Below are 27,683 nucleotides of genomic sequence, written 5' to 3'. Positions count from 1 at the left end.
CCCGAAAATTCGGACGTCGGGTTGAAGGCCGACGGTGTGAGCTCGGTTACTGGCGCTTTTGTGCACGCCTTCGTTGGTTTCAACCAAGGACGTACCAAATGAAATCCTAATCCGTAGAACGTGAATCCTATCTATAACTAATCTAACCCTGACGGTGGAGAAAACATTCAGAGGCACTTAAATAAATAATATAATGTCGAGAGGGAGTTGATGAGTGTACTAGTAGTGGTAGGCACAGGCGAGGTCTGATTCAGCCGTTGTGGAAGGCTTCCAGCAAGTAGGCGTGATGGGGCACAGGTAGGCGCAGCCACGGGCGCAACAATGGGTGTAGTAGTGGTTGCAGCACCAGGGTAGTAATGAGCGTGATTGTTGGGCGCGGAGGCGTCAAGGCACGGAGGTACGACGGGCAACACAATCAGTTGAGGCTGGATATTGGGGCAACTTAGGAGCAACCATGGAGGCGGGCGAAGGACGACCACGAGGCAGCTGAGGGGCTGCCGAAGAGGCGACCACATGGGCGATCGCGAGGCGGCCGAGGGAGGCGACTAAAGGGCGGCTGCTTGGGCGGCCTAGGCGCGGCCGTGGGAACGGCCGCGGGGGCATCCAAAGGAAGATTGTGGGGAGGCCGTAGGATTGGCCGGGAGCGACCAAGAGAGTGGCTGCAAGACGGCCGAGGAGCGGCCTCGAGAGGGCGGCCTTAGGTCGGTTGTGGGGTGACGACCTCTGGTCGGCGGCAGAGCTGCGGCTGCCAGTTCCTAGCGGGGCAGCGGCCTCTGGTCAGCCATGGGTTGCGGTGGCCTCTGGTCGACCCCAGGGCATGGCGACCTCCGATCGGCCGCGGGCCGTAGCGGCCTCAAGTCAGTCGGGGTTGGCCTCTGGTCGGTCGCGGATGCTGCTGCCGTGGGTGCCTTCGGCAGCCTCGAGTCCGCAGCCGTGGGCGCCTGCGGCAGCCGCAGGTGGCCTGGGCAGCCTAGGCCGATCGGCGGCGTGGCGGCGCTGGCGGTGCTAGGTAACCTCAAGAGCGGCGGCGAAACTCTAGCGGCGGCGATGGTTTCGGCAAAGATGGCGGCGGTTTCGCGAACTCTAGGGTTTCCTTTCTCTCTCTAACTTTGTAATGGCATTTTCATAAATATGGTGAAAACTAAAAGGACACTAAAAAATCAGGAAAAATCCTTTTAAAATCACATTTTTCAATGTTTTCTTCTCTTCTCTCTTTTTATGGGCGGGCCCCACCTTTTATAGGGGCCTCCGATCGGCCGCGGGCCGTAGCGGCCTCAAGTCAGTCGGGGTTGGCCTGCAGTGGTCGCGGATGCTGCTGCCGTGGGTGCCTTCGGCAGCCTCGAGTCCGCAGCCGTGGGCGCCTGCGGCAGCCGCAGGTGGCCTGGGCAGCCTAGGCCGATCGGGCGGCCGCTGGCGGCGCTGGGCGGTGCTAGGTAACCTCAAGAGCGGCGGCCGAAACTCTAGCGAAGGCGGCGGCGATGGTTTCTGGCAAAGATGGCGGCGGTTTTCGGCGAACTCTAGGGTTTCCTTTCTCTCTCCTAACTTTGTAATGGCATTTTCATAAATATGGTGAAAACTAAAAGGACACTAAAAAATCAGGAAAAATCCTTTTAAAATCACATTTTTCAATGTTTTCTTCTCTTCTCTCTTTTTATGGGCGGGCCCCACCTTTTATAGGGGCAAATATGGGCCTCCCCTTTAGAAATAAAAGGGAGAAGGCCCAATTAAGAGCAAATAGGGCTCCCTAATAGGAGAGAGAAACCCACTAACATGCCCACACACGGGTGCACACACATGCAAACGTGTAGGTCCATACAACGGTCCAAACATATGCGAACAAAAAAAAGCAAACACATACGCGCCCGACATACAAGGCCTACTAAACAAAGAAAATATAAGGAAAGATAACGTCAAACCTTTGCGGCCCCTTGACAAGGCCAAGTACTTTGAAGGTTGGGTCTCGCGCGTGAGCCCTCGTTTGACGAACTGGTTCGATGGGGTCTTCGAAGCTGGATGGTCCCCCATCAGAATGTCTATTGCTTTCGATTCGAGATGGCATACTCAATCGGGATCCTAGGGTTGTCAGGACGGTTCCAGACGGGACAGTTTTTGGAAGGGACGTTTCTGGGAAGGGAAGGATTTTGAGTAGGGAAATGGCACGTCCGGGACGTGACGCCCCGAACATGATGGAACGGAACACGCAATGTGACGTACGGTGACGTGATGAAACTTTCGTCACGTCACCATCTTGTCATGCATCCCAGCATATGCCTAAGAAACCATCACGTTCCCGTCACTGTCCCTCCATTGGGCTTCTCGTCGCGTCCCCATCACCATGATGGCGTCACCGTCATCGGTGACGTGAGAAAACCTATTATTAGCAACGAGTCTTTCTCTCTTCTCACTCTTATATCTCTCTCTCTCGCTCTCTCTTTCTTCTGGTTTTTACTGATCCTCGTCTCTCCGTTGGCCAGAAATCTCGTGATTAGCCACCCGTTCGAGGTGTCTAAGAAGGCGTCCTCTTTAACACGACCTATGCACCTGTCCCCCCCCATTAACTAGGGTTTCCTGCTTCACGCACAATCAACTAGAACGAAGCCTCTCTCTCCCTCTCTTTCCATCTCTCTCTTTCTCTATCTCCCTCTCTCTCTCATCTTGAAACCCAGTTAAGTTGACTGAAATCTAGAAGGGTGTTTTTTGGGTCAGCGGAGGGCGATCGGCACAATCTCGGGCATGCTTACGATGACCAGCCGAGAGTTGGTCAGATCCAGTTCATACTGTTTTATAATCGTTCCAGTTTTATAATCTCTCGATAAAGATAAATAATGTGAATGCAGACATTACTGCGAGATCCATCGTGTTTACATACCTTATTACATGTGCCCGTCTGCTACGTTGTCTAGTTCTCTCCTTATAACAATTTTCCAGAAATAATGTCACGGCCGTCATCCGTGATGGCCGTGACGTCAAGTCACGCGTCCTGGGCTGCCCGTCACCATCATGTCACCATCGCGCCCCCTCTGTCATCAGTCACCGTCACCATCACATACCCCTAAAACCGTCACTGTCACTGTCACGTTATCCATCACATTTCTGTCACGGTGACGTGTGACGTGACGAACGATGCTTGCCCTTCCCTAATTGTGAGAGATTTGGGACGACCACAAAAATGGGAGGTCCCAAACCGTCTGTAATCGTCCCAAACCGTCCAGCATTCTCATCAAATAACGGGTAATGCGACTATCGGATACGGACACTAATCGGGTCTGGAACGCCCTAATCGCAAACAAAACGGGTCTGGAATCCGGAAAGTGGCGGTTCAGAACCGACCCAAGAGAAGGTCAACTAACGGATCTGGAGAAGGATCAGATATAAATACCGTGATTTGACGCGGTTATTGCAAACTAGTCATCAGCGATCTCGTTTCGTTTCCTCTGCCGATCGGCGATCACGAGCGAGGTGGATCTCTCGTTTGCTCTTTCTCCAGCCGTCGTTTGTGTTCGTCGTGGCGGATCTCCGTTTCTTGGTCTTTGTTGGGCATAGTTTTAGGCGGAAAGGGCGTTTTCACGGTCCCTGCAGCTTCTGTTTTCGTTTCCGGACGGCTTTTCCTCCTGCTGTATCCTTGCATTCGTTGCTTTCTTCTCCGGTGAGTTCCAGCCTGTGGAATTTTGATTTAATTATGATTATTCTTTCGTTTTAGTGTATGATGCTTCGTGCTTCTGGATCCTAATGATGCGCTGGGCGAAATTGTTTCAATGTTTTGTATAGAAGAACTCAATGCTTCCAGGAAAAATCAGGATTCGAACTTGCCATGAATTTGAGGAAGTAACCATGCGAGGTCCTAAATGTTCTGAAAAAACTTAAATTTGTCTCGTTGCACCGTTTGTGTTCCTTGATTCCGTATTTTAAGTATGTCCAGTGCTTTTTATCAAACATTTAATTTACTCCAGTGCCTAAGAATATTTTTTGTAGATGGGTATCTTGTCGGATATTTTACACAGGGGGCATATTGTATCATAAGTTGGTTTCAATTGAGGGTATTTTTGTTGAAATCCGTGTTGGCAAGAACTCAGAATCTTGCATTCAATTTTTAAAATCCTGTAGTGAAATAGACGGAGACATTAAAATCAAATTGGAAAATAATTTTAGTAGTATAGTTGTATTTTAGTTCAACTCCTCGACAGTCTGTTGGCTTCTCTACGAGAAGGTTGAGGATGTGGGCTTTGGTCGGGACATTAGATTTCTACTGGTACACTTCTAATGGCTGATGAGTTAATGCCTCTTGTCCCACGGAAAAGGTATAGTCTTCATATAGCTTTCTTAATGTTTGGTCAGTCCTAGGTCAACCGCCCAGAAAAGTTTTTACTGATAGTCGATTCAATCATTTTAGGAAACGCATGCTTACCCATAGCTTAATTCGCTTCAGAATCTAAAAAATAAAGTCTGAATCCTTACTGACGGTTAAATGTAAAGGTGTTTTAATTTGAAAATGCGATCCTCTGAAATTTCACCTCATATTCAACACCGAAAGTGTGTACCATGCAGGCTTGTATGTTGATACTATTTCTGAGCTGTTTCTTATCGAGATATGGTCTTAATTAGGTGTCTAGTTGATTTGTGGCTGGCCTTACAATGGCTGCAGAAAGTTGAACCGATTCTCGTTTTTATTTTGCCTCCAAGATTCTTGTTTTCTTCCTCTACTTCAATATATTGGGTTTTTCTGACGCCACATTATGAGACCTAATCGGAGCGTCGTGTAAATCTATGCCATCTATAAAGTCATCAACTCGTATGAGTTGGAGGCGCACCCTTTAGTGAATTTTTTTACAGTAGAAAATGACAATATTTTAGAATATAGAAAAAAATTCGCAAAGATCAGAATGAAAGGTTTTTCTATCCACAGATACATATAGCCTCACTTAGTGAAAGGCATATTTTGGCACTTTAGCCCATTATGTCCTTTTTTTTCGTTTAAATATGTGTAACTCTGCCTTTGGGAGGCAGCGAACGAAGAATTATTGAAGTTGCGGTTTCAGTTCCTGTTCTTATTCTCTCAGTCCTCAGCCTCAATCACTCTGAGATCCACTTGGCCTTGTGATCTCCTCTCACTCACCGGTCTTCAGCAGTGTTTCCCCTAAGTTGATCCATCCATTCCCTCAATCGACTCCGCTCTTGCTGGATATCTCTCTTTTGAAAAAACCCTTTTATGAGAATAAAATTCATCAGTTTCTTTCAATTAATCTGTTCATGGGAATTAACTGATAGAGAAATACTTTGATTGGCCGGAAATCATAATCGTTTATATGGGCATTCTCTTCTCTCTTTCTCACTTCCGTCTTCATTCCCTTTCACTCACAAAGTGCTCTCTCCCTCTATCTCTCTATCTTGGTACTGAAGGCTAACTCTTAGCAGATGTTTCCCTAGCTAATCAAAGTATTTCTCTGGAAGTCTGAGTAAAAAACAAGGGTTATTCGAAATCTCAGACCAGAAGTTGTACCAAAGGTTCTTAAATTAAACGGGGGAATGATATCTGAATTTTTATTAATATTTTGGACCTTGATACTAGGCATATCCACGAAGGGGACTATTGCTTATTTCTCCCATTACCTTGCATATTTTTTCCCCCTCTTTTAGGCATTGATATAACTCTACCAGACTTTGTAACTATCTTTTGCAGATAATATTACTGATCACTTTAAGGATAGTACGATGGTCAAGCTGACATTGATTGCTCGTGTAACTGATGGACTTCCACTGGCTGAAGGGTTAGAGGATAGCCGTGACTTGAAGGATGTTGACTTATACAAGCAGCAAGCAAAGCTTCTGTTCAAGAATCTGTCGAAAGGACAGAATGAAGCTTCTAGAATGTCAATTGAGACAGGATCTTATATTTTTCAGTATCCTTCAATTTTCAGAAAACCTGGGCTCTTTCTTATTCATCTCGTCTCCAAAGAAAGAGTTTTCATTTTCATATTTATTCCCATGCAAAAGAACCATGATTGTTTAAAGTAAAATAAATAAATGCGATCAAAATTTCTCCAGTCTTAAAACTCCGCGTCTTCTTGCTAGTTATATGTTAGCAGATCCTCTGGTCTTCAAACTCTGTATCTTCTAACTAGCTATCAGCTCTTCATCCGGGTTCTGACGGATGATATTTTCATCACCCCCTGTCAATGTTCAATCAGTTTTTTGATGTTTGTTGCAAAATATGATTTTGTGTTTTATCATTCACTTCTTATTTATACAAACTAATAATTCATTACTGTTTTATTAGCTTATCAAAAAATGAATTACACATAAATATATGCGTTTATTTTCGACACACTAAGAGATTTATTACGTTTTTCTTCGTTTGAGAAGTAGTTTATTTAATATTTGACTCCTGAGAATTATTTGCATTTAGTGCCTTGACATGAATTTTCAGTTATATCATTGAAGGTCGTGTCTGCTATTTAACTCTCTGTGATCGTACGTACCCGAAGAAACTTGCTTTTCAATACCTTGAAGACCTCAAAAATGAATTTGAGAAAGTTAACGGGAACCAGATAGAAACTGCTGCGAGACCTTACGCGTTCATAAAATTTGGTATGCTCCAAAAATATTTTTTTTCCTCGCGCCCTTAGTGTACTATCTTTTTCTAATTGTTGCTTTTTGGTCACATAAAGATAGTTTCATACAGAAGACAAAGAAACTGTACTCTGATACTCATACTCAGCGCAACATTGCGAAGCTGAACGATGAACTATTTGAAGTTCATCAGATTATGACACGTAATGTACAGGAAGTTCTTGGTGTTGGCGAAAAACTTGATCGTAAGTTCACCTGAGTTCTTTTTTAGCTTTTCTTGGGTAAATCAATGACTTCAAATTTCCCGATGCATCATTCCATTTTTTAATTTACTTCTCAAAAGGAAAAACAATATTCTAATGTTGCTGCGCCATGTCTCCTACTTAGTCAATATTTTATAAAATTCTTTTTTCCTCCATAAACGGGTAAATTTTTTCCGACGCGTGAACACATATTTCATAAGTTGTATTGTTCAGCTGTTTCTATCATTGAAAAGTGAATAGTTCAAAAAAAAACATTGACAAGTGAACACACATTTTCCCAGACTCAGAGAAGTCTTCATTTTCATGTAGCATTATAGAGCCAATGCTTCCAAAAGGAAAATACAAAAGGTTTTTTTCTCTCTCCCCCCCTTTTTCAATCAGTACCACATCTCTTGTTTCCCATCTCTCTTAGTCCCATAATGAGTTGCAAACAGCTGTTAGTTTTCGCATGATTCTCTTCCAAATAAAAAATCAAGCGAAAAAATGGTCATTGTCTGCATGAATCTCATTGTCTTTTATTGTTTCGAAGATATCAAAATGGAAATATTGAATTTGAGTATCAGTCTCTCATACAGCAGAAATATTGCCATACATTCTGCATAATATTCTTCAATGTAAAGCCTTAATGACTACTCTCATACTGTGTATGCCTCACATCGCCGCTTTTAGAAGTGGGATCCAATCTAAAAATTGGTTTCTCGCCTATCTTTTATTTTGAATAATTTTTATTCTATTGGCCTTAATTGTAATACAACATGACCCGATGTAATATTTTCCTCTGTTTCGATGCAGAGGTAAGTGAAATGTCAAGCCGACTGACATCTGAATCACGAGTCTACGCTGAGAAAGCCAAGGATCTCAACCGGCAGGTGAGCCCAGGACATGTTCTGTTTCATGAAATATGTTGCCTGTTAGAATTTCCTCTTCGTGGCAAGCAAATTACTAATGAGGAATCAATACATACTGTTGGAGTACAACGTCCAGGTTAAAGATGAAAATTAGTGCCTTTGTCATCAGCTATAGCTTTTAGCACAGTTGGTAAGCTCTTTAATCTAATGTGGTATTAGAGCCAGGTGGCATGTTCAAACCAGAAGCAATACACTGCATGCTAGGGTCGTAAATAGCCCAGTGGCACCTGTTGTGGGGGAGTGTTGAAGAAAAACATCCTGCTTAAAGATGAAAAGTAGCGCCTTTGCTATCAGCTGTAGCTTTAAGCATGGTTGGTATGTGCTTGAATCAAACACATACTATTAGACTGCAGGATTAGAAGTGTCATCCCTATTTCAGTAGGGAGTTTTTAGATTGTTATAATCTGCCTGGCTGTATAAGGCGGATTGAACGTTAATGAAAGAGAGCCATTTTAGGCTCTCAAGGTGGCAGGCTCCTCCTGTTGCCGTTCCCCTTCTCCTTCTCCTCCATTAGTCTGAAAGTTTTACACTCACCTTAACCACTTCCAATCTTTATAAAATAACGTTTTTTACCAATAGAATATAATAATTACATATATCTCTGTCATGTAGATGCATCTTTTGTCTTGCCATAGTAGAACTCCATTGTAGGCAGGAGAGTAGACAAGCAGATGGAAGATAAACAACGGAGGAGAGAGAGAGAGAGAGATGAAGAAGGGAGGTAAAGGAGGACACTATCCTGGGAGTTGGGCAAGCGATGAAGATAAAACAAAACTCAAGGGAAAATTACATAAAACTCCTTACCTCTTTTATTGGGATAAGAACCGTCAAGGGAAAATTACATAAAAGACCCCAGGTCTTTCAGCTATCACTTTATTGTCACTGCTTTATTTGTCGCAAGGATGACTCTGGAGAGACGTAACTTTCTTTAATTTCAAGAATTTTTTTAGTGAAAGCAATGATCGGCCTCCTTTAATTAGTCAATATATCATTAAATTATTAATTCATGACTTCTTTCAGGCCTTGATTCGGAAGTGGGCCCCGGTGGCCATTGTTATCGGCGTAGTCTTCCTCCTATTCTGGGTCAGGCGCAGAATCTGGTGACATCCTTTTTGCTGTTGAAAGTTCAAAGAGTTCCAGGTCAGTGAATATTGGGTTTTTCTCCCTGCCAGAACCCTGCTAAAAATGGTGAGCCCTTCAGAGCTTCAGAATCCCATTCCCCTTATTTTTCAATGAACATATCTGAGAATTTGAGGATAGCTGATCCTCTCTAGATCTAGCCAATCTGAATTTTCTTCGATGTAGAGATTATGAAATAGAAAACTCTTCAAGAAAAAAGAACCAAAAATAGCTTGAGTTATGAGGAAATCCACTGTGAGAGACTCTGACCTTAGCAGGACCATCCCCCTTGGCATATCCTTCGAATTGTTTTGGTATGTTCTTGTTGTTAGACTGAAAATTTCATTTTATGTGGATGGGATTGGAGAGGTCATCATCATGCATAGTTTTAAAATATAGGGTAGCGAAGTCTGAACTAGACGATGTCAAGCTACTTTCTTATTACTCTGTGCGTATTGTTGTTTAATTTACATTAGCTACACATATAATTCATTGCAGGATTCATTATCAAAATTATTTTCCTTAGCGTGCTAGTATATACTTGTTTATCAGACATTATTTCTTAATTGAATCCTCTCCCACTTGCATCCATCAAAGACTATTTATTTTGTCCCTAGAAGATGGTTATTTATCTATGAGGTGCTGAATTAGTCCTATTAAATAACATTTCCTGTTGTAATGGACTAACTTTAATGTCACTACGCCATTTTACGAAGATATGAGCTCGAAGCATATGCTTCAATTATTGGCCTTTGGATCAACAGTTTTCTTTCACATGTTTTTTTTTCCCTGAGTAACTTATGGAATCCTGTCCCTAACTGTCACAAAGCATGGAGCTCCCAAAAGATCCTTCACTTGTTTAGTCAGATTACTAGTTTATTTTGTGTCTCAAGTAATCTATTAATACATTGTAATCTGAATACTAATGAAGAAATATCTAAATATGCTATTCACAAAAGAACCAGAACTTGTTTGAGAATTAATGAACGATAATTTCAGTCTAAAGACCTCAATGAGACCTACGCCATGAGATTTAGATAGTTAAGTCCATCTTCAGATATCCAACATTGAACTCTTATTATTCATGTAAAAGATAGAGTACAAATATACATTCTTATCAACTCTTCCTATTTGCAACACTTTTATTTTGTTCTCCCTAATGGTTCAGCACCTCAGTTCCATTTGAAATAAGTGAAAATCCTTGTTCATTAACTTCCAAAAATGTAAGTTGATGAAAAGTTGTTTCTTTTAACCATAAAATGATTTACCTTTTCCAAGTGTATCCTAGTTGAGATTATAAGTAACATAGTTAAAGTCTGTGATCACTGGATGTGCATGGATATGAAGGCTGAAATCATGTCTTCAAGTTTATCATTGCAGTTAATGTTTGTTGAGACCTCCATTGAGCTGCACATGAGATTGACCTATAATGATTTTCTTCTCATTCTTCTTTGAGATAAAGTCTTGTTGTTTTAGTTATTGATGAGCTACAGTTATAGTATAGTGGTGCTATTTGTTATGCTTAGACTGTGGCTCTTGGTTCCATCAATATTTAGTGTGTTACCACAATGCAATATTGTGTAGTTTGTTAACCTGAGAAAATTTTTATGTGAATGTAATGCAAGCAAGATGATAATGCACCAGATGCGAAGACAAGAGGACATGAATCTCACTCCATCCTTAGGGTTTATACCTCATGATATGTCTATTACAGTAGGTATCAATTCTAGTTACTCAAGAAATGGGTTTTTTAATTAGATTATTTGTAAGTAGTACTAAGTTTACACAATACATAGCACAAAATAAGAACAAAAGTTTTGAACAATATTGTTATACTGATTCGGGATAACCCATAATCTGTTCTCGGGTAGGAATACCATTCCATAACTGAGTTCATAAAAAATACACACAAGCAAGATTTATCATTTAGAAGGTTACACAATAGTGAACCCACCATTATGGAGAGAATTTAGGTTCCTGGCATATTAGGTCATACAATATGGCCATCCATTTTATATTGATGAATAAGAAGTCCCAAATACAATGCAAAAGGTAAAGATGATGGAATCCAATAAAAGACTGCACACTTCACTTCGCACTCTGAAATGCATGTATAGATTTGCATTAGTTTGTCCAAAAACATATTTCATCCTTCCTCACAGTCAATGTCAATATTCAAGCGCACATAAAGTAACTTATGAATGTGTGATTTGAATGACACCTCATAACACCATCTCAAAAATAGTACACAATTATCATCTCAATGCAGTTTCAATCCTCGGCCCAAGTATTATTTTGACTCAATACAATGAATCCAAATTAAAAGTATATCTGAATATATTTTCAAATGTTCAAGATATCATCCTCTAAAATTTAAACATAAGGAGAGATCAAATACTCCAATCCATTTACACTCTCCTTGAGAAATTCTTTCAACAATCGCATCAAATTCTCACTTATTATAGTTAATTATCAACTTAAGAATTTCAACGTCAAAATTTGATGACTAATTGTTATATGTTAAAATTTATTTAATTACTAACACATGAAATATGTCTTCAAATTCTACGCAATAAATATTTAGGTGTATTTGATTGGATTGTCTAAAGCCAAAACACAAATAGAATGAAACTACTGATATTTCTAGTATTTGTTACAACGCTTTGGTTTCACTGATGCATTAATCAATATAGTTGATGCTTGTATTAGATAGAATCATTTCTCTCTCTTGGTGGATGGAAACTCCACTAGTTTCTTCATCGGCATGCGACATCTACGAGAAAATAACACTATCTCACCCACCCTTTTCATATTGATAGAGGTCTTTAGTCGAGCACTCACATTAGTGATTCCCCGAGGCCTCATTCAACCATCTTTTCCAAAAAGGGGTTGTCCGATCATCTCGCATTCTCTTTGCAAATGATGTTATCCTTTTCCTTAATGGCTCTAAAAAATCCATTAAGGGGCTTATGAATGTACGAGTGAGCCTTTGGTCAGCTCATCAATGCATCAAAGAGTAGCTTTATGTTTGGCCCTTCCACCACCATAAAACACACATATCATCCATCATTCCACATGATACTCACAAGGATGTCTCCCTTTTGATTATCTTAGATATCCCATCTTTCTCAACCCTACATGAAATCATTATTTCAATGCCTTGTTGACCAAGCTGAGAAAGAAACTAGATGGATGATAACTTCACTTTCTATGCCCTTGGAGAGCATTCAACTTATACGACACATCCTCATGAGCATCATGTTGCATGCCCTAGTGGTACACTCATTATCGCTCATTGTTTTTTGCTTTGTGAAGAGCCTATGCACACATTTCCTATGGTCAGGTCACCTCGAGAGAGGCCATAGATATCATTAGGTCTCTTGGCAGAAAGTATGTTGACCGATAGACGAGGGGGGTCTAGGGTTCAGGCACCCTCAAGACGTCTAAGACAGGCTTTAGAGGAAGCTTATGTGGCGTATGCATACCATGAGTTCCTTGTTGGGGTGCTTCATATCGGCCAAGTATGACGAGTGGGCTCATAGGGAGTCGGATATCAAGGGCTACAAATGGTGGCATACTTGGCAGCGTCATTGGCTAGAGATATCCAATGTGACATGTTAGCCAATGCACGATAAGTGCTTGGTATGATACTTGGCTCGTAGACATACCCTTAGCTCACCACCCTAAATTTGTCTACCATCGCTTATGGTTGACCATGGCACAATTACTAATGGGAGTGTGCGACTCTTATGGAAACAACATGGCCTTCCATTAGATTCCTCATCATAGGTTATGTCTACTATAATAGGGATCTCCCTAGATTGCCCTATCTAGACACTCATGCTTGATGGGAATTTCTCATGTCGGTCCTTTTGGGATCACTTTTGAGAGAGATTCCCTGCCCATACTTGGGGTCCATGCATTTGGCATTTGGCGATTGTTGAACTCCAAGCTAGGGTTTGGAGGAAGGAGGAGAATGATATACCTTAGTTGGAGAATGTACACAAGGGGGTATATATACCCTAGGAGAGAGAGAGAGAGGAGAATATGAGAGTGATATAAGATAGAGGGCCTAGTGGGCTTATAGAACATGACCCACTAGGAGAGACCTCTCACTAACAGCCCCCCGCAAGCGAGGTATGGATGTCGTCCATGCCAAGCTTGGAGGTAGCACGAACAAGGAGAGGATTCGATAATCCCTTCGTGAGAACATCGGCCGCCTGGTCGGAGGACGGCACAAAAGACAAGTCGAACAAGCCCTCGTCCATCCGCTCCTTGAAGAAGTAGTGGTTGATCTTCATGTGCTTGATTCGGCCCGTCTGGCCCGGATTTTGAGCCAATGCAATAGCCGACTTGTTGTCACAATAGAAGTGTACTCGACGCGAAGTTCGCGGAGCACCCCGTGAATCCACTGAGCCTCAGAGGCCCCATCCGCAAGAGCCCGGTATTCCGCCTCTGCACTCGAACGGGAGACACGATCCTGCTTGCTGCTTTTCTAGCTCACAAGACCCCCGAAGGCGAAGATACAGAGGCCGGTGGTAGACCGGTAGTCCACAATCGAGCCTGCATAGTCAGCGTCTGTATATACCTTCACAGTCTGTATATACCCTTCCCGGGACAGCCCTTCAGGTACGCGAGCACCCGGTGAGCTGCCTGGCGATGAATCTCATGTGGAGAATGCATGAACTGACTGAGAAGGCTAACTGCATAGCTGATGTCGGGACGCGTGTGGGTCAAATAGAGGAGTTTCCCCACCAACTGCTGATATAGATGAGTGCTGACCGGCGGAGAGTCACCCCCTTCGCCCAACTTGACATTGGGATCGATGGGGGTCTGCACAGGAGCACAGTCGGTCATACCCGTCAAAGTCAGCAAGTCCACAGTGTATTTCTGCTGGCTGATGAAGATACCGCGAGCCGAGTAGGCCACCTCAAGCCCCAAGAAGTACCGGAGCTGACCAAGGGCCTTGATCTCGAACTCGCGAGCAAGGGAGTGGCTGAGGCATGAAGCTTCGGCAGTGTCCGACCCAGTGATCAGGATGTCGTTCACATAAATGACCAGGATAGCAACCTCGGCCGGGCCGTGACGGAAGAAGAGAGTGGCTTCCCCATTGCTCTGGGTGTACCCCTCGGCGCGCATGACGGAGCTGAAGCGGCCGAACCACATCCGCGGCGATTGCTTCAGTCCATACAAGGACTTCCGCAGGCGGCAGACGGTCCCCGGGGGCCCGAGGGAGTAGCCCGGAGGATGATGCATGTAGACCTCCTTGGTAAGATCGCCATGAAGGAAGGCGTTCTTAATGTCGAACTGGCGGATCAACCACCCATGATGAGCGGCCAGCGCCAAGAGGAGGTGGACGGTGTCCATCTTCGCGACCGGAGAGAACGTCTCGAAGTAGTCAACACCATAGGACTGAGTGAAGCCACGAGCCACGAGCCGTGACTTGCGGCGTTCCAGGGAGCCATCGGCGTTGTGCTTGGGGGTGTGAACCCACTTGCACGAGACAACCGTCTTCCCGGGCGGTAGAGGAACCACATCCCACGTGTGGTTTTTGAGCAAGGCGCGCATCTCCTCATCCATCGCCGCTTTCCAATGAGGACAAGCGATAGCATCGGCTAAACGGCGTGGAACAAAAACGGAGTCGATGCGGGTCAAAAACAGGCGGTAGGGAGTACTCAACCTGGCGAAGGAGCGATAGTGAGATAGGGGGTAAAGGGAAGTGCGGGTGCACTGGCGGACCCCTTTACGCAAAGCGATAGGCAAGTCAATCGAGTCATCGTCATCAGGAGAAGAGGAGGGAGGCTCGGAAGGAGCTGGCGGAGGAGAGGAAGGCAAGAAATCAGCAGACTGGGAGGGAGCGGAAGCAATAGGCGAAGAGTCGGATGAAGAAGATAATGGAGTAGGAGCGATGGGTGAGGAAGAGAGGTCGACCGGAAGCGTCGAGGAGGTAGCAAGAGATGGAGGAGTAGAAGAAGAGGGTGAAATAGATGAGGAATGAGGAGAGACGACTGTGGGAGGAAAGGGAGCAGCGGGCTCCAGTACCGGATCTGGCTCCAAGGGGGGAGCCGGGGAAGATGAGGGAGAGAAGAAGGGTTGAAATTCGGAGAAGGTGACATTGGCGGAGACGAAAAAACGACGGGAGGAGGGATGAAAACATTTATACCCTTTCTGGAGCGAAGAGTAGCCAACAAAGACGCATTTGAGCGCCCGGGCATCCAGCTTCGACAAGGAGGGCGTCGTGTCGTGAACATATGCCGTGCAGCCGAAGACGCGGGGAAGAAGGTGAGTGCGAAGCTGCGCAGCGGGAAAGGCAGCCGACAACCGGTCAATCGGAGGGCTGAACTGGAGGGTCGGGGTGGGCAGCCGGTTGATAAGATGAGTACTGCCAGACGGCTTCCCCAATAAGTCCACGGGACGTGATAGTCCAGCAGGAGAGTGCGGGCAGTCGACGTGACATACCCAATACGCCGCTCGGCAAGGCCATTCTGCTCGGGCGTCGCCACGCAAGACGTCTCGTGGAGGATCCCATGGGCGGTGAAATAAGAGGTCAACTCATGGTTGACATAGTCCCGCGCGTTGTCGGACCGGAACCGCTGAATAGTCCGGCCAAACTGAGTCCGAAGCATGGTGCAGAAGGCTTGGACAGTCGAGGAGACGGCACTCTTGGACGGCAACAAGTAGGTCCACGTGTAGCGGGTGGCCTCATCAACGAAGATCAAGAACCACCGGTGTCCCTTCAGGCTGGCCTACCGCGACGGGCCCCACACATCGCTATGAATGCGATATAAGGGAACATCACTATGAGAAGTCGACGGAGGAAAGGAAGCCCGGCGATGTTTCGCCAGTTTGCACGCATCACAAACAACGGAAGACAGGTCCAAGCCAGTACACAACATCGGAAAAAGTCTTTTCAAAACATGGAATGACGGATGCCCGAGCCGCTGGTGAGTGAGTAGAAGCCGCTGCCGACGCTGGTCCTCGATCCTCAACAAGCACCGCTGTACCGGAGTCCCCGACCGCCCCCCATCGTCCAACAGCAGCAGGCCATCCGACCGCCTAATTCGCAAAGTCTTCTCCACCTTTTCAGTCAAAAAGATCCCATCAGGCTGAATGTGGAACGAACAGTGGACCGCATCGACGAGGCGCTGCGGTGACATAAGCAAAGTCTGAAGGGACGGAACATGAAGGACGTTGTGAAGGATACCAAGGCCATCCACATGGATCGACCCGATACCAGTCACGCGAAGTCGTCCCCCACCCGCGGTGTGGACAGCTCGACTTCCAAGATGCCGCTCGTAGGACACGAACCGGTGGTTGAACGGGGTCATATGCTCGGCGGTATCTAGCACCCAGGTGGTATCCGAGACGAATGGAGCTTGGAGGGCCGAGTGTCCACAATACCACTGATCTGACTTGGGGAGGAAGAACGCACCGAAGTCACTGAGGTGAGCCACGGTAGGCTGCGGAGGAGGCGCGGTCTGTAGGGCAGCCAGCTGGGCACTGATACGAGCAAGCTCGGCAGTCAGCTGGTCAGTAGTCATGGCTGGATGGCTGGAGGTAGAGGGCAACGGGGCCGGTGCTTGGGCAAGATGAGCTCTGGCTTTGCGGGACCGGCGAGAAGACGATGCAAGAGCTGATGACGACGAGGGGGCTGGCTCCGGATCCCGGGTACTGTCCAAGAATTTCTTGATGCACCGGGCCTCAAGATGGTTCGGTTTGCCGCAATAGGAACAAACCACCGGTGTCCGGGGGCCCGAAGAAGGCTTGGGCAGCAGGGGAGGTTGCTCCGTAGGGCGGGACAGGAGAGCAGCACTCTCGCCGGGAGACTCGGCAGGCAGATCCAGCAGCGGAGGTTGACGGCGAAGACTGCTTTCAACCTCCGTCAACTCCTTAACCAGACCATCGAAGTCCGGGAGAGGAGTCTGGGAGTCTGGCTCCGGATCCCGGGTACTATCCAAGAATTTCTTGATGCACCGGGCCTCAAGATGGTTCGGTTTGCCGCAATAGGAACAAACCACTGGTATTCCGGATTCAGCTTGTCGAGGAATGACATGTAGCGAAGTTTGAGAGCATGGCGGCGGTCGACGCAATTCGGATCCCCACCGGCATGTAGTAATCCACCTCGCGCCACAAGGCTTGGTGGGCAAGACTATAATCCATGATGGACATGGTGCCATGTCGGAGTGCACTTGCCCGCTCGGCCAAAGTGAAGATCTTCCAATCATCGGCATCGTGCCCGTAGTAGCGACGGGCGTGCTCCCAAATCTCCCGAGGTGTCGTCAGGTGGAGGAACTTGTCGTAGACCTCTCGGGAGAGAGTGTGAGTCAGGAGCCACGAGTGGACGAAATACTGCTCGGCACTCCAGGCTGGGAAGTGCGGATCCGTGACGGGAAGAGGCTGGCAAGTGAGATGTTTCTGGAGCAGACGGCCGCGCAGAGTGTACTCGGCGAACTTCAGCCACGACATCAAGTTCGGAGCACCGAGGCGGCAATTGTCCGGAGCCGGAGGTAGGGGACGCCAATTTGGCGACGGAGCTCCTTGGCAAAATCGGCCGCGGTGAAGTCAGTTTGGGTCGGGCCGGGCGTTGGAGGCGAAGGATCACTGCCCATGCTGGAGGCGACATGACGGCAGACGGGCGGAGCAGATCCCTCGCAATAGGCGCACGCTGCTGGCGAGCGAGCGGGCGGCGCGGCTTGTGGGCGACGCGCGCGGGCAGCGCGCTGGCGGGCGGAGCGAATGCGCTGCCGCGGCGCGGCGCGCGAATGCGCTGCGGCGGCGCACTGCGGCGGCGCGAATGCGCTGCCTGCGGGCGGCGCGAACGCGCTGTTTGCGGGCGGTGCGCTGCTGGCGAGCGGCGCAGATGAAGACAGGGCGGCCCCCCCCCCCTCCAGAAAAATCAAAGGAAGAAAGGGAGGGATTGAAGAAGGCCCGCACAAAGGCTTAGGGCTAGAGGGGAGGACCAGGCAGCTCTGATACCATGTTGAACTCCAAGCTAGGGTTTGGAGGACGGAGGAGAATGATATACCTTAGTTGGAGAATGTACACAAGGGGGTATATATACCCTAGGAGAGAGAGAGAGAGGAGAATATGAGAGTGATATAAGATAGAGGGCCTAGTGGGCTTATAGAACATGACCCACTAGGAGAGACCTCTCACTAACAGCGATTATTACTTAGGTCTCATTCTTCCTTTGGAGATTCATGCACTGTGGCCTCCCAAATGATAGTCGGGTGACCCGTATTGGTCACTCACTTAGTTTGTGATGCCATTATTGCCCTCTCTCTCCTCAAGTTGAGACTAAGAAACACCTTTTCTTTCATTGCGAGATTTCTATAAACTGTTGGCGCCAATTTACTCAGCATTGCCATACGCTCTTATGCACCCATGCTACTGATGGCGACAACGTCAACACGACTTCTGCGCACATGCTGTCGCCGTCAATCGACCAAGTCAACGCACCGGCATCAAGCACGTCTCCATCTACGCACGCCCCGTCAAGCACGTCTCCACCTACCCACTCCCCGTCACACGTCATGACACGTCGCCAACACCATATCAAGAACTTCCCTCTGGCGTGACATGATATCACATCGCCAACCTTTACTTTTATTTTTATCTCTCACATTTTCTAATTCTCCAAGGCCTATATATATAGGCTAATGCTGCAAGAAACATTTGGCAAGTTTTATTTCGAGAATTGAGTTTTCTTCTTGAAGGACTTGCCCTAGCCCTCTTCCCATCGGACCGTCGCCATCACCCCGAGCCGTCGACCACCGCTCCTTCTCCGTGCCCGTTGGTGTCTTGCCGTCTGTCCTTAGGGTCGCCCTAGAGTCAGGCCGCCTTCGCCAGGGCCGCCTAACGCTCAGGCCGCCCGGCCATCCAAGCGCCAGTCCGCCCGCCATGACTTCCCAGCGTCCGCCTGCCTGAGCGCCCGACCGCCCATGCTAGGGTCGCCCAGCGCTGGGCCATCCAAGCGCCAGGCCGCCCCATCAGGGCCACCCCGCGCCTGGCCGCCCAAACGCCAGGCAGCTCCTGCCAGGGCTGCCTAGCGCCCAAGCCGCGGAGTGCCTAGTGTTGGCCGCCCAATGCCCAGGTTGCCGAGTCCCCTGCCGCCAGCGCGCGCCCGCCGTGCTCCCAAACGCCCTCGCAACCACTGATCGCCAGGAATACCGTCTAGGTGTCAGGGTGCTGCCCCACACCCCGCAAGGGGGAGACTCCCCCCTCTACCCCCCGCCAACTGACCGTGCAGTTGGATCTGCGACACCCTATCGAAGCGCACGTCAATCGTCTTGCAAATGATACGATCAGAATTCCCCGCATCCTCGTCACACACTCCTGGTGCAGAGGTACTCCTCAAACTCTTTGGTGTCTGTGTTCTTCATCTAGTGTTCCGCGAGAAGTTCTTCCACCGCTGTCGGATTTGTTTTAGGTTTTCTGGAATTTTCAACAACAAGTGGATTAAGTATTTCTTGATTTTTCTTGTGAGCATGAATTCGATAGTATTGATTTTGGTGCTTGGCATCATCGCGGTGTTTGAAGATAGTACTCCCGCCCTCGACGAGGAAAGGGGATGCACCACTACTATTTCATCGGATTTAAATCTTTTAAAATCGATCGTGTGAATTGTGGTCAGTTTTATCCATCCCCTCTCCAAACCTGCCCAATATTCGGTCTTCCTTGTCATCTCTTTTCAGTCACCAAAGTCGTCCTACATCCATCATCTCCTGTTGACCTGCACAGTTGTCTCGCATCAACTACACTAACACCGATAAAGTCTTTTGACACTATTTATCTCGTCAACATGCTCTAAACCTAGCCCTTATTGACACATCACCAAAGCATACTTGGTACGGGAGGTATGGAAATGGGAAACTTCTTCTCTTTATGCAAGGTCTACCATGAGAGCACTAAATGTCATTCAACACATCAAGGCTACGAAGAACACACCATCTTGTACCGCCCATTTCCCGACACTCCCCGCTTATATGCGATAAACTTCACACCTGGGGAACCTCGATGGCTTTGACTTCCATCACCACTTTGTTGTTGATTGTCCATTGTCATCCACTGCCAGTAAACTTTCTAAAGCTCAATGTTGATTGAACGGCTACAGGGAACTCGGGCAAGACCACACTGGAGTATCATTATTGCTCTCTTATCTTTCAATGGAGTACAAACTAATACGAAAACTGAAGCTATGGATTTAAGTGATGGCTTGATCTTTGTGACGAGAAAAACCTTTGTAGTATCATCATATAATCAGACTCAAAGTTATTGGTTAACATGATCCGTGCATGCTCATGCTCCCAATGGCCTGTGTAAAGAGTCTGGCAAGACATCAAGTGATGTTGCTCACGCTTTACCAGAATTCATCATCAGTTGTACGAGGGGAACCAGACCACAGATGCCCTTGATCACTATGTGATATGCTCTTACACCCCCTCCCAATACATCACTTGACAAGACCTTCCTCAAGCAACTCGCAGCTGCCATTGCGTTGAGAGCCTCGGCTTGCCTGCTCTCCACGTGTTGCATCCTATCTAATGCAGGCCCTAGTGAGTGGCGTATCACATGGAGTACTAGAGGTCGGAGTGCACAACCTCTTGCCTAACTTCTATACCCTTTGCGCACGTCTACGATGACATTTAATGATGGTGTGAGGACTGCTTTTACTCCATGCGTCACCGCCTTTACATGACACAAACATGCTATGGGCGCCCATGCCCTTCTTCGAGAGCTTCACTGGTATCACATTTGTATCTTTTCCTTTTTCGCATCATGGGTGTGGCGAGTAGGGTCCGGGTGAAATTGGGACATTTACGCTTGCTCCACACCTATAAACGCTTATAAACACCTCACTTTATATATAAAACATCCCAAGATGATGTCCAGGGTACGATTGGATCGGTCTACAAGCACAACTCTAGGGTTGGCTATACCTGGCACCATGTCTTTTGCCAATAAAAAAGGGTCCAAAATTTTGCTGCAGTTTTTTATGTGGATTTATCATTTTTATGAAGATCCACATTAAATTTGAAAACACCATGGAATTAATACAAAGTATACTATGACATGTGACATGTTAGACACAATTAATAAAAGTCGAGAGGTTGAGAATGGAAAGTTTCTGTCGATTATTGAGTATCGAGGGGAAGAATATAATTTCTAGACGGGAAATTGTTTATAAATATTAATTTAATTATTAAATATTATTAACACACGTTGTTTCATTTCAAATATAATAATGTTGATGATAGTGATTAATAAGTCAGTTTACCAAGACGTGAGTGTTATTGGTTCCCTTTTATGAAACTTAATATTTTGCATAATTCAATGCCCAAAATCAAATATAACAATAGATAAACATGATAATATAGTCTTTCCCCTTAATTTCATATTTTTATTTGATACTTGTCGAACCTTGGGGGGATGTACACATATTTTATTCTACAAAGGAGCTCAAAAATATTTAAATTAACAGAATCTGATTTTTACAATTCACACTTGTAGAGGGAACTGACGCAGAGATCTAGGGAGAGAAAGAGTGTTTACAAAAATGTTTATCTTCTATCTAGACAAAAATGTTTCCATCAAAGTGTTGAGTGAACTCCTTTTTACGTTCTAGAGCATGTGATGTATCTTAATACCTCATGTGTTGTAAAGGTTGGCTATCGATTGTTTTAAATTGATTGGGTTAGCTAGTGAATAGTCATTGGGCTTATGCAGTAGGGTTAAATTTTTTCGTTGGTGATCGTGATTATTCAATAAAAATATATTTAACCGTACTTAAAAATACGTAGTTAGTGGTGAGTACGGATCGTCTCCACAGGGAACAATGATTGAGGAATTACTTTCTAATACTAGTGATGATTGACGAGAGGATCGATGAAAGCACGATTCGAGGAAGTGAGCTAGTGAAATCGATAAAACATGTGTAATTATAAGCTAATTTAACTTAAAGAAAAGAGTAAGTGGTTATGATCGATATGACGATGAACAATGGTATGAACGAAGATAGTGATTGGATGTGAAGTGGTGTGGTGGAGAGGATGGAGAGACGAGAGAATAGAGTAAAATGAGGATGTAAGAATGATGATAAACACTAATTATGATAGTTATAGTGACGGGAAAGAGACAATGTAAGGCGAAGACACTTACCTTAGATCCTTGCGTTCCGCTAGGATCACGGCGATTTACGAATGCCGGTAAGCTCTCCCTCTTCTCCAATGCTTATTCCCACACACTCAAGGCACCAAGAACACTATTAATGGATCTCAAAACTCACTATCTTTCAATCAGCCTACACAAGTAGGAAGCAAGTTCAAGATGATTTTTACAATGATCCAGGCCTCTATTTAAAGATCAGAGGGTATGGATACAAAGTGGAGGGAAGATCAAAAGTTATGGCCATTGGAAGTTGAAGCAACCCTAGCCTTTAATTTCTTCTCTCTCCTCATCAATGTCATTGGTTTCGTGCCTGTTAAGAAGTCAAAGCACTTGGTATTTTGTGGCTTTTTGTATTCTGTGACTTTTTGTATTCCGTGGCTTTTCATATTTCGTGGGTTTTTGTATTTTGTGGCTTTTTGTATTCTGTGCCACATGTACATGCCAAAGGGCAAAAAACAAAGAAAAAAAACTCTTTCTCGACGCTAATGTGGCGGCGCACCACGTCACCCTATGCCATAAAAAAACCAAAATACTTAAAAGTTTCATATTAAATAAAATGAAATGCCAAAAAATACGTATAAATGTATATTTTGACTAAAAATGATATCTTTCCCAAATTAATGTCAAAATATTCCAGAAAAATCATATTTTGTCTCAAATATTATATTCTTATAGAATGTATCGTTAGAAAAATCCTAAAAAATGTAGAAAATTCAGAAAATCATTCTAAAAATAGATTAAATCATTTTAAGCTTGATAACATGCAAGTATAAGTGATTTAATGCAAATAAGCATGTGAATGTGATCATATAAGGTACTAGAAATGCATGTTATCAGACCCCCGAATTTAAATCATTGCTAGCTCCTTAGCAATGGCAGTTAAAATATCTTGGTTGATTCATTCACCTTATAATCCTAACAACATGAGCTTGAAGTAATTATGATATCAATTGCACCTCTAGATACGATTATACCCATGTAATGCTAGAATGCGTATGAGAGACTCCCTTGCGGTTTTGGAAAGAGCTGGTGGTCATGAGGAGTGAAGCCTCTTCTCGGCAGGTATGATACTATAATCTAGGAAATGCTTTCCCTCACTTTCTCACATCACTCACTCACACATGATGGTTCCCCACTAAGTTTCCTCCCTCTTGAAAGTAAAGGATAGTCATTATAGCCCTATATGTGCAAATATAATTCGGATAAATATTTTCCCGGAGTAGAACATGAACCTAAAAGAATTAAAAAGCCCATTTAGGAACAAGAAAATAACATCGTGATTTCAATTTCGATGAGACGATATATCAATGAGCAGTTAGTTCAAATCAAATTTTTTTTATTTTTTCACTTTTTATAAGGTTCCTAGGGAAGGAAGAAAAAACTCATGACACGAGTTTTTTGAAAACTTGACAAGAGACTACAATATAAATTCCCTAAAAGATGCTAAAAAAAAATTTGGACTGGAATCAAGACATTGATTTTTCGCTGTTGAACCGTATGCATCAAAAGGTGCATGTACAATTCCTAAAGGATAACTTTTTGTCCTAATCAACCGACTTTATCAAGAAAGATTACTTTTTTTAGGCCAAGAGGTTGATAGCGAGATCTCGAATCAACTTGTTGGTCTTATGGTATATCTTAGTATAGAGGATGATACTAAGGATCTTTATTTGTTTATAAACTCCCCCGGTGGATGGGTAATACCTGGAATCACTATTTACGATAGTATGCAATTTGTTCCACCTGATGTACATACAATATGCATGGGATTAGCCGCTTCAATGGGATCTTTCATTCTAGTCAGAGGAGAAATTACCAAACGTCTAGCATTCCCTCACGCTTGGCGCCAATGAGTTTTTTATTTGTTTGATTTGATAAAAAAGACTATGCCTTCGTTGTATGGAACATTAATAATAAGTAAAAATAGCATGGCATTTTAAGTTTGATATGAACAAACCTTTTTGTTTTTCTATAATATGAAATTATGTATCGAGATAGGAGTATGAAACAAAGGTTATTTCCAATTTAATCTTATATATTTTTTATTTTGGAGTGGAGGTATGTTTCAGCGTCACAAAAAATTTTTCTTACACATCAGAAGTGCCTCTCGGATATTTATGTTTTAAAAAATAAAATCTTTTTTACTGACTCTAGGATCAGTTCAGAAAAAACATTTGGATTGCTCAATTAAAGATGAGATAAATAAGAAACATATAAAGCAACAGAACCATCATAGTATTTTTACTTATATGAAAGGAAGGGAGGTAAATGGATAATTCAGCAATCTGATCTGTATCGGATCAATTGTATTTTTATCTAGTCTCTTTGTACCGTTCTTTCCCGTACGGAAGAGAAAAGTCAATTCCATTGGGGAGCCGTATGCAATGTACAAAAGATGCCTGTACGGTTGTTTAATTCTATCTTTTTTTGTTATTTTTACTTACCTTGAACCAATCATTTAAGATAGAGAAGCCATTCATTCATAATGGATAGTATAGAATCAGGGTTATGATTCACCAACCTGCTAATTCTTTTTATGAGGCACAAGCAGGGGAATTCATCCTGGAAGCAGAAGAACTACTGAAACTTCGTGAAACCCTCACAAAGAACAGGTAACCCCTTATGGGTTGTATCTGAAGGCATGGAAAGGGATGTATTTATGTCAGCAATAGAAGCCCAAGCTTATGGTCTTATTGATCTTGTAGCATTCGAAAATACGGGGGATTTCTCGTAAATAGCGGATTCTATTCGAACAACAAACAAAGCATAATTTAAAATTTCGGTAAGTTGAGATTCACTATTTTAATCCAATTAAAATAGTTCTTCAATTGAATAAAAGTCAAATAATTAAGAATTATTAGGTTAAGATCGATCTAAACCAGCCATTATAATCCGATCATATAAATATACGATTCAAGGTGCCAATTATTAAACAACTTATTAAAATGCAAGACAGCCAATCAGAAATGTAACAAAATCTCCCGCTCACCGAGGATCCCTCTGCGTCAAGGAACATGTACTAGGGTGTATGTGAGACTTGTTTAGGTCATGAGCTCGAAAAAATGAAACAATTGTTCCAGTATCAAGGACCAGTACGAATGAATAGAGAGAATTAAGAGAATGGAAAAATGAAATAGTTTACTATTTAACACAAAAATGAAAAGATTCTCATATCCCTCTATTGATTGTGTATACATTTTATGGTTTCTGTTGTTGCAAATCCAATCACCTCAAATTGAGATGAAAATCAATTCTGTAGTGGTAGCAACAAGTTATCCATTAAGCAGGGAAACAGTATTTAAGAAACCAAGGTATTATACTCCTATTCTTGAAATAACAGACTAACAGGGTCAGCTACCTAACCAACTTTCATAATTAAATGCCGTCACTGTATGGATAGCTCTCATTGTGAAAAGACCTATTACTATATAATTCTTAGGTAGAGCCAAAAAGTGCGAACTGTACGAGTAACCAAAAACATTGATCAAATGGGATGGGAGAAAGAGCTCCGGTGTATAGAAAGGACCTCACCGTTTAAGAAGTAACCATAGAAACGAAGGAATTCACTAATTTTTTTTCTAAAAAATTGTCATTGGTTTTACAATTTTTTATCAGTCAAATTTATTCTTTACACACACAAGCGAAAGACCTGACTGAAAGAACTAATAAATTGTGGTTCGGAAGGTTATAGTAGCAAAAGCCATTGGAATTTATATTTTATATATCTGAATAATCCGTTTTGTTATTAATAGAACCGGGGGGAAAAGAATGACTGAATGAACAGAAATATTAGTTGTTCATCAAAGTTTAATTTTATTAAATGACCAGAGTTAAACGGGGATATATAGCTCGTAGACGCCAAACAAAAATTCGTTTATTTGCATCAAGCTTTTGAGGGGCTCATTCAAGACTTACTCGCACTATTACTCAACAGAAAATGAGAGCTTTAGTTTCTTCCTATAGAGATAGAGGTAGACAAAAGAGGGATTCTTGTCATTTGTGGATCACTCGAATAAATGCAGTAACTCGGGAGAACGAGGTTTCCTATAGTTATAGTAGATCGATACATAATCTGTACAAGAGGAAATTGCTTCTTAATCGTAAAATACTTGCGCAAATAGCTATATTGAATAAGAATTATTTTTCCATCATTTCCAAAAAAATCATTAAATAAAATAGATTTTTAAATCATATATAGGAATGGTTGAAAAAAAATTCCCCGGAGAATAAACTCCGGGAACACAGACTAAAAAATTAAAATAAGTAGTATAAATGAACGAACATGTTTCAATAACAAAAAAGGATTTGATTTATTCATCTCCTTCTCCATTTTTTTTATTACAACACAATAATTAAATACGGATTCTAATTATAGTCTTTTTCAAAAACTTCAATGTTGAGTTAATATTGAAATTTCTTTAGCCAATTGAAGAGTATAGTATGCCTATTTATTTGGAGTTCTAGGACTAGTAGCTCTAGGGATTGACTCGGTTCTCTCAAATTGTTTCTCATTATTAAGAAAAGGTAACAAAGATAAAATACGAGCTTGTTTTATAGCAATAGTAATTAATCGTTGTTGTTTCAAGGTTAATCTATTCACTCGTCTAGATAATATTTTGCCTTGTTCACTAATAAATCGACTAATTAAACTCATGTTTCTATAATCAATTCAATCCCCCGATCCAATTGGGGGCAAACGCCTACAAAAAGATCGCTTGGTTTTATGAAAGGGTTGCTTGGATTTATCCATAGTTTAGTCCTTATCTTTAAAATCCTATTTCGTCATACATACCTTTTATATACGACTGAAATAGGGTTTTAGTTATATATTTATATATGTTATATTCTTTATTTCTCTATATATATCAATTTTAATGTTCTATTCCATATTTATATATATTTATAATTTATCTTATTAATGTCTTCCTGTTTGTTACTTGAATTCAATGTAAAAACTCGATCACAGGTTTTATTCTATCTATCTATTTCTTGACTTCCACATGAATTGTATGCTTGTTACAATAGCGACAATTTTTTTTTAACTCTAATCGACCGGTTGTATTGTGTCGATTCTTTTGAGTAACATATCTAGAAACACCCGGAACTTCCTTAGTGGCACCATTTTCATTTCTGCCACAACTGTTATATTCTAAAATAACTCTGACTCTGACATCTTTACCTTTGGCCGTGTACCTCCTTTGATTTGGATTTTGGACCGACTCAACTCTTCTCTTTTCAATAGAAATTACTCAAATTTCATTTATAAAATTTTAACGTAATATAATTTTTCTAACTATATATTGATTTTTTGTAGTCTAATCAATAGGACTTCATTTTGTATTTTATTTTGCGGAGCCTGTCTTTCTCTTAGACCCATATTTCTATTTCAATTCTACTAAGAAAATTCTATCTTAGACAAAAAATCAGATGTCGTAACCTTTTAGCCTTTGGATTTTGTTACTATCCTAAATAAATTAAAAGAAGGGACGGTGATATAAATGAGTCACAGAGACCTGTTTATGTCTATAATTTCCTTGATTTATTTTGATATCAATAATTCAAACTAGAATTAAAAAAAGGGAATAACAAAGCATCCGGGAATAAACGATTAATTTCTATCAATAAGCCTGCTAAAATAGCAAACCATAGAGTACTCAGT

The 27,683-nt window shown here is 43.2% G+C and overlaps 1 protein-coding gene across 1 annotated transcript; it reads left to right on the top strand.

Annotated features, from left to right (window-relative positions):
• The first annotated feature begins 3,405 nt into the window (after positions 1-3,405).
• Positions 3,406-9,106, top strand: SEC22 (Synaptobrevin family protein). The gene is made up of 6 exons (XM_078572672.1): positions 3,406-3,646; positions 5,678-5,897; positions 6,425-6,585; positions 6,666-6,812; positions 7,623-7,699; positions 8,759-9,106. Exons 2-6 carry the CDS (start codon positions 5,710-5,712, stop codon positions 8,840-8,842), a joined length of 657 nt encoding a protein of 218 aa, XP_078428798.1. The 5' UTR covers positions 3,406-3,646; positions 5,678-5,709; the 3' UTR covers positions 8,843-9,106.
• The last annotated feature ends 18,577 nt before the right edge of the window (positions 9,107-27,683 follow it).

Source organism: Wolffia australiana, chromosome 3 (genome assembly GCF_029677425.1).
Source record: "Wolffia australiana isolate 7733 chromosome 3, ASM2967742v1".
Lineage (NCBI taxonomy): Eukaryota > Viridiplantae > Streptophyta > Magnoliopsida > Alismatales > Araceae > Wolffia > Wolffia australiana.
The sequence above is the reverse complement of the archived record's forward strand: the minus strand, read 5'-3'. Positions and strand labels throughout refer to the sequence as shown.

Coding starts and splice junctions, on each gene's coding strand:
- SEC22 (XM_078572672.1), top strand. CDS start 5,710: ATGGTCAAGCTGACATTGATTGCTCGTGTAACTGATGGACTTCCACTG. Junction 5,898..6,424: donor ACAGGATCTTATATTTTTCA/GTATCCTTCAAT, acceptor ATGAATTTTCAG/TTATATCATTGAAGGTCGTG. Junction 6,586..6,665: donor TTACGCGTTCATAAAATTTG/GTATGCTCCAAA, acceptor GGTCACATAAAG/ATAGTTTCATACAGAAGACA.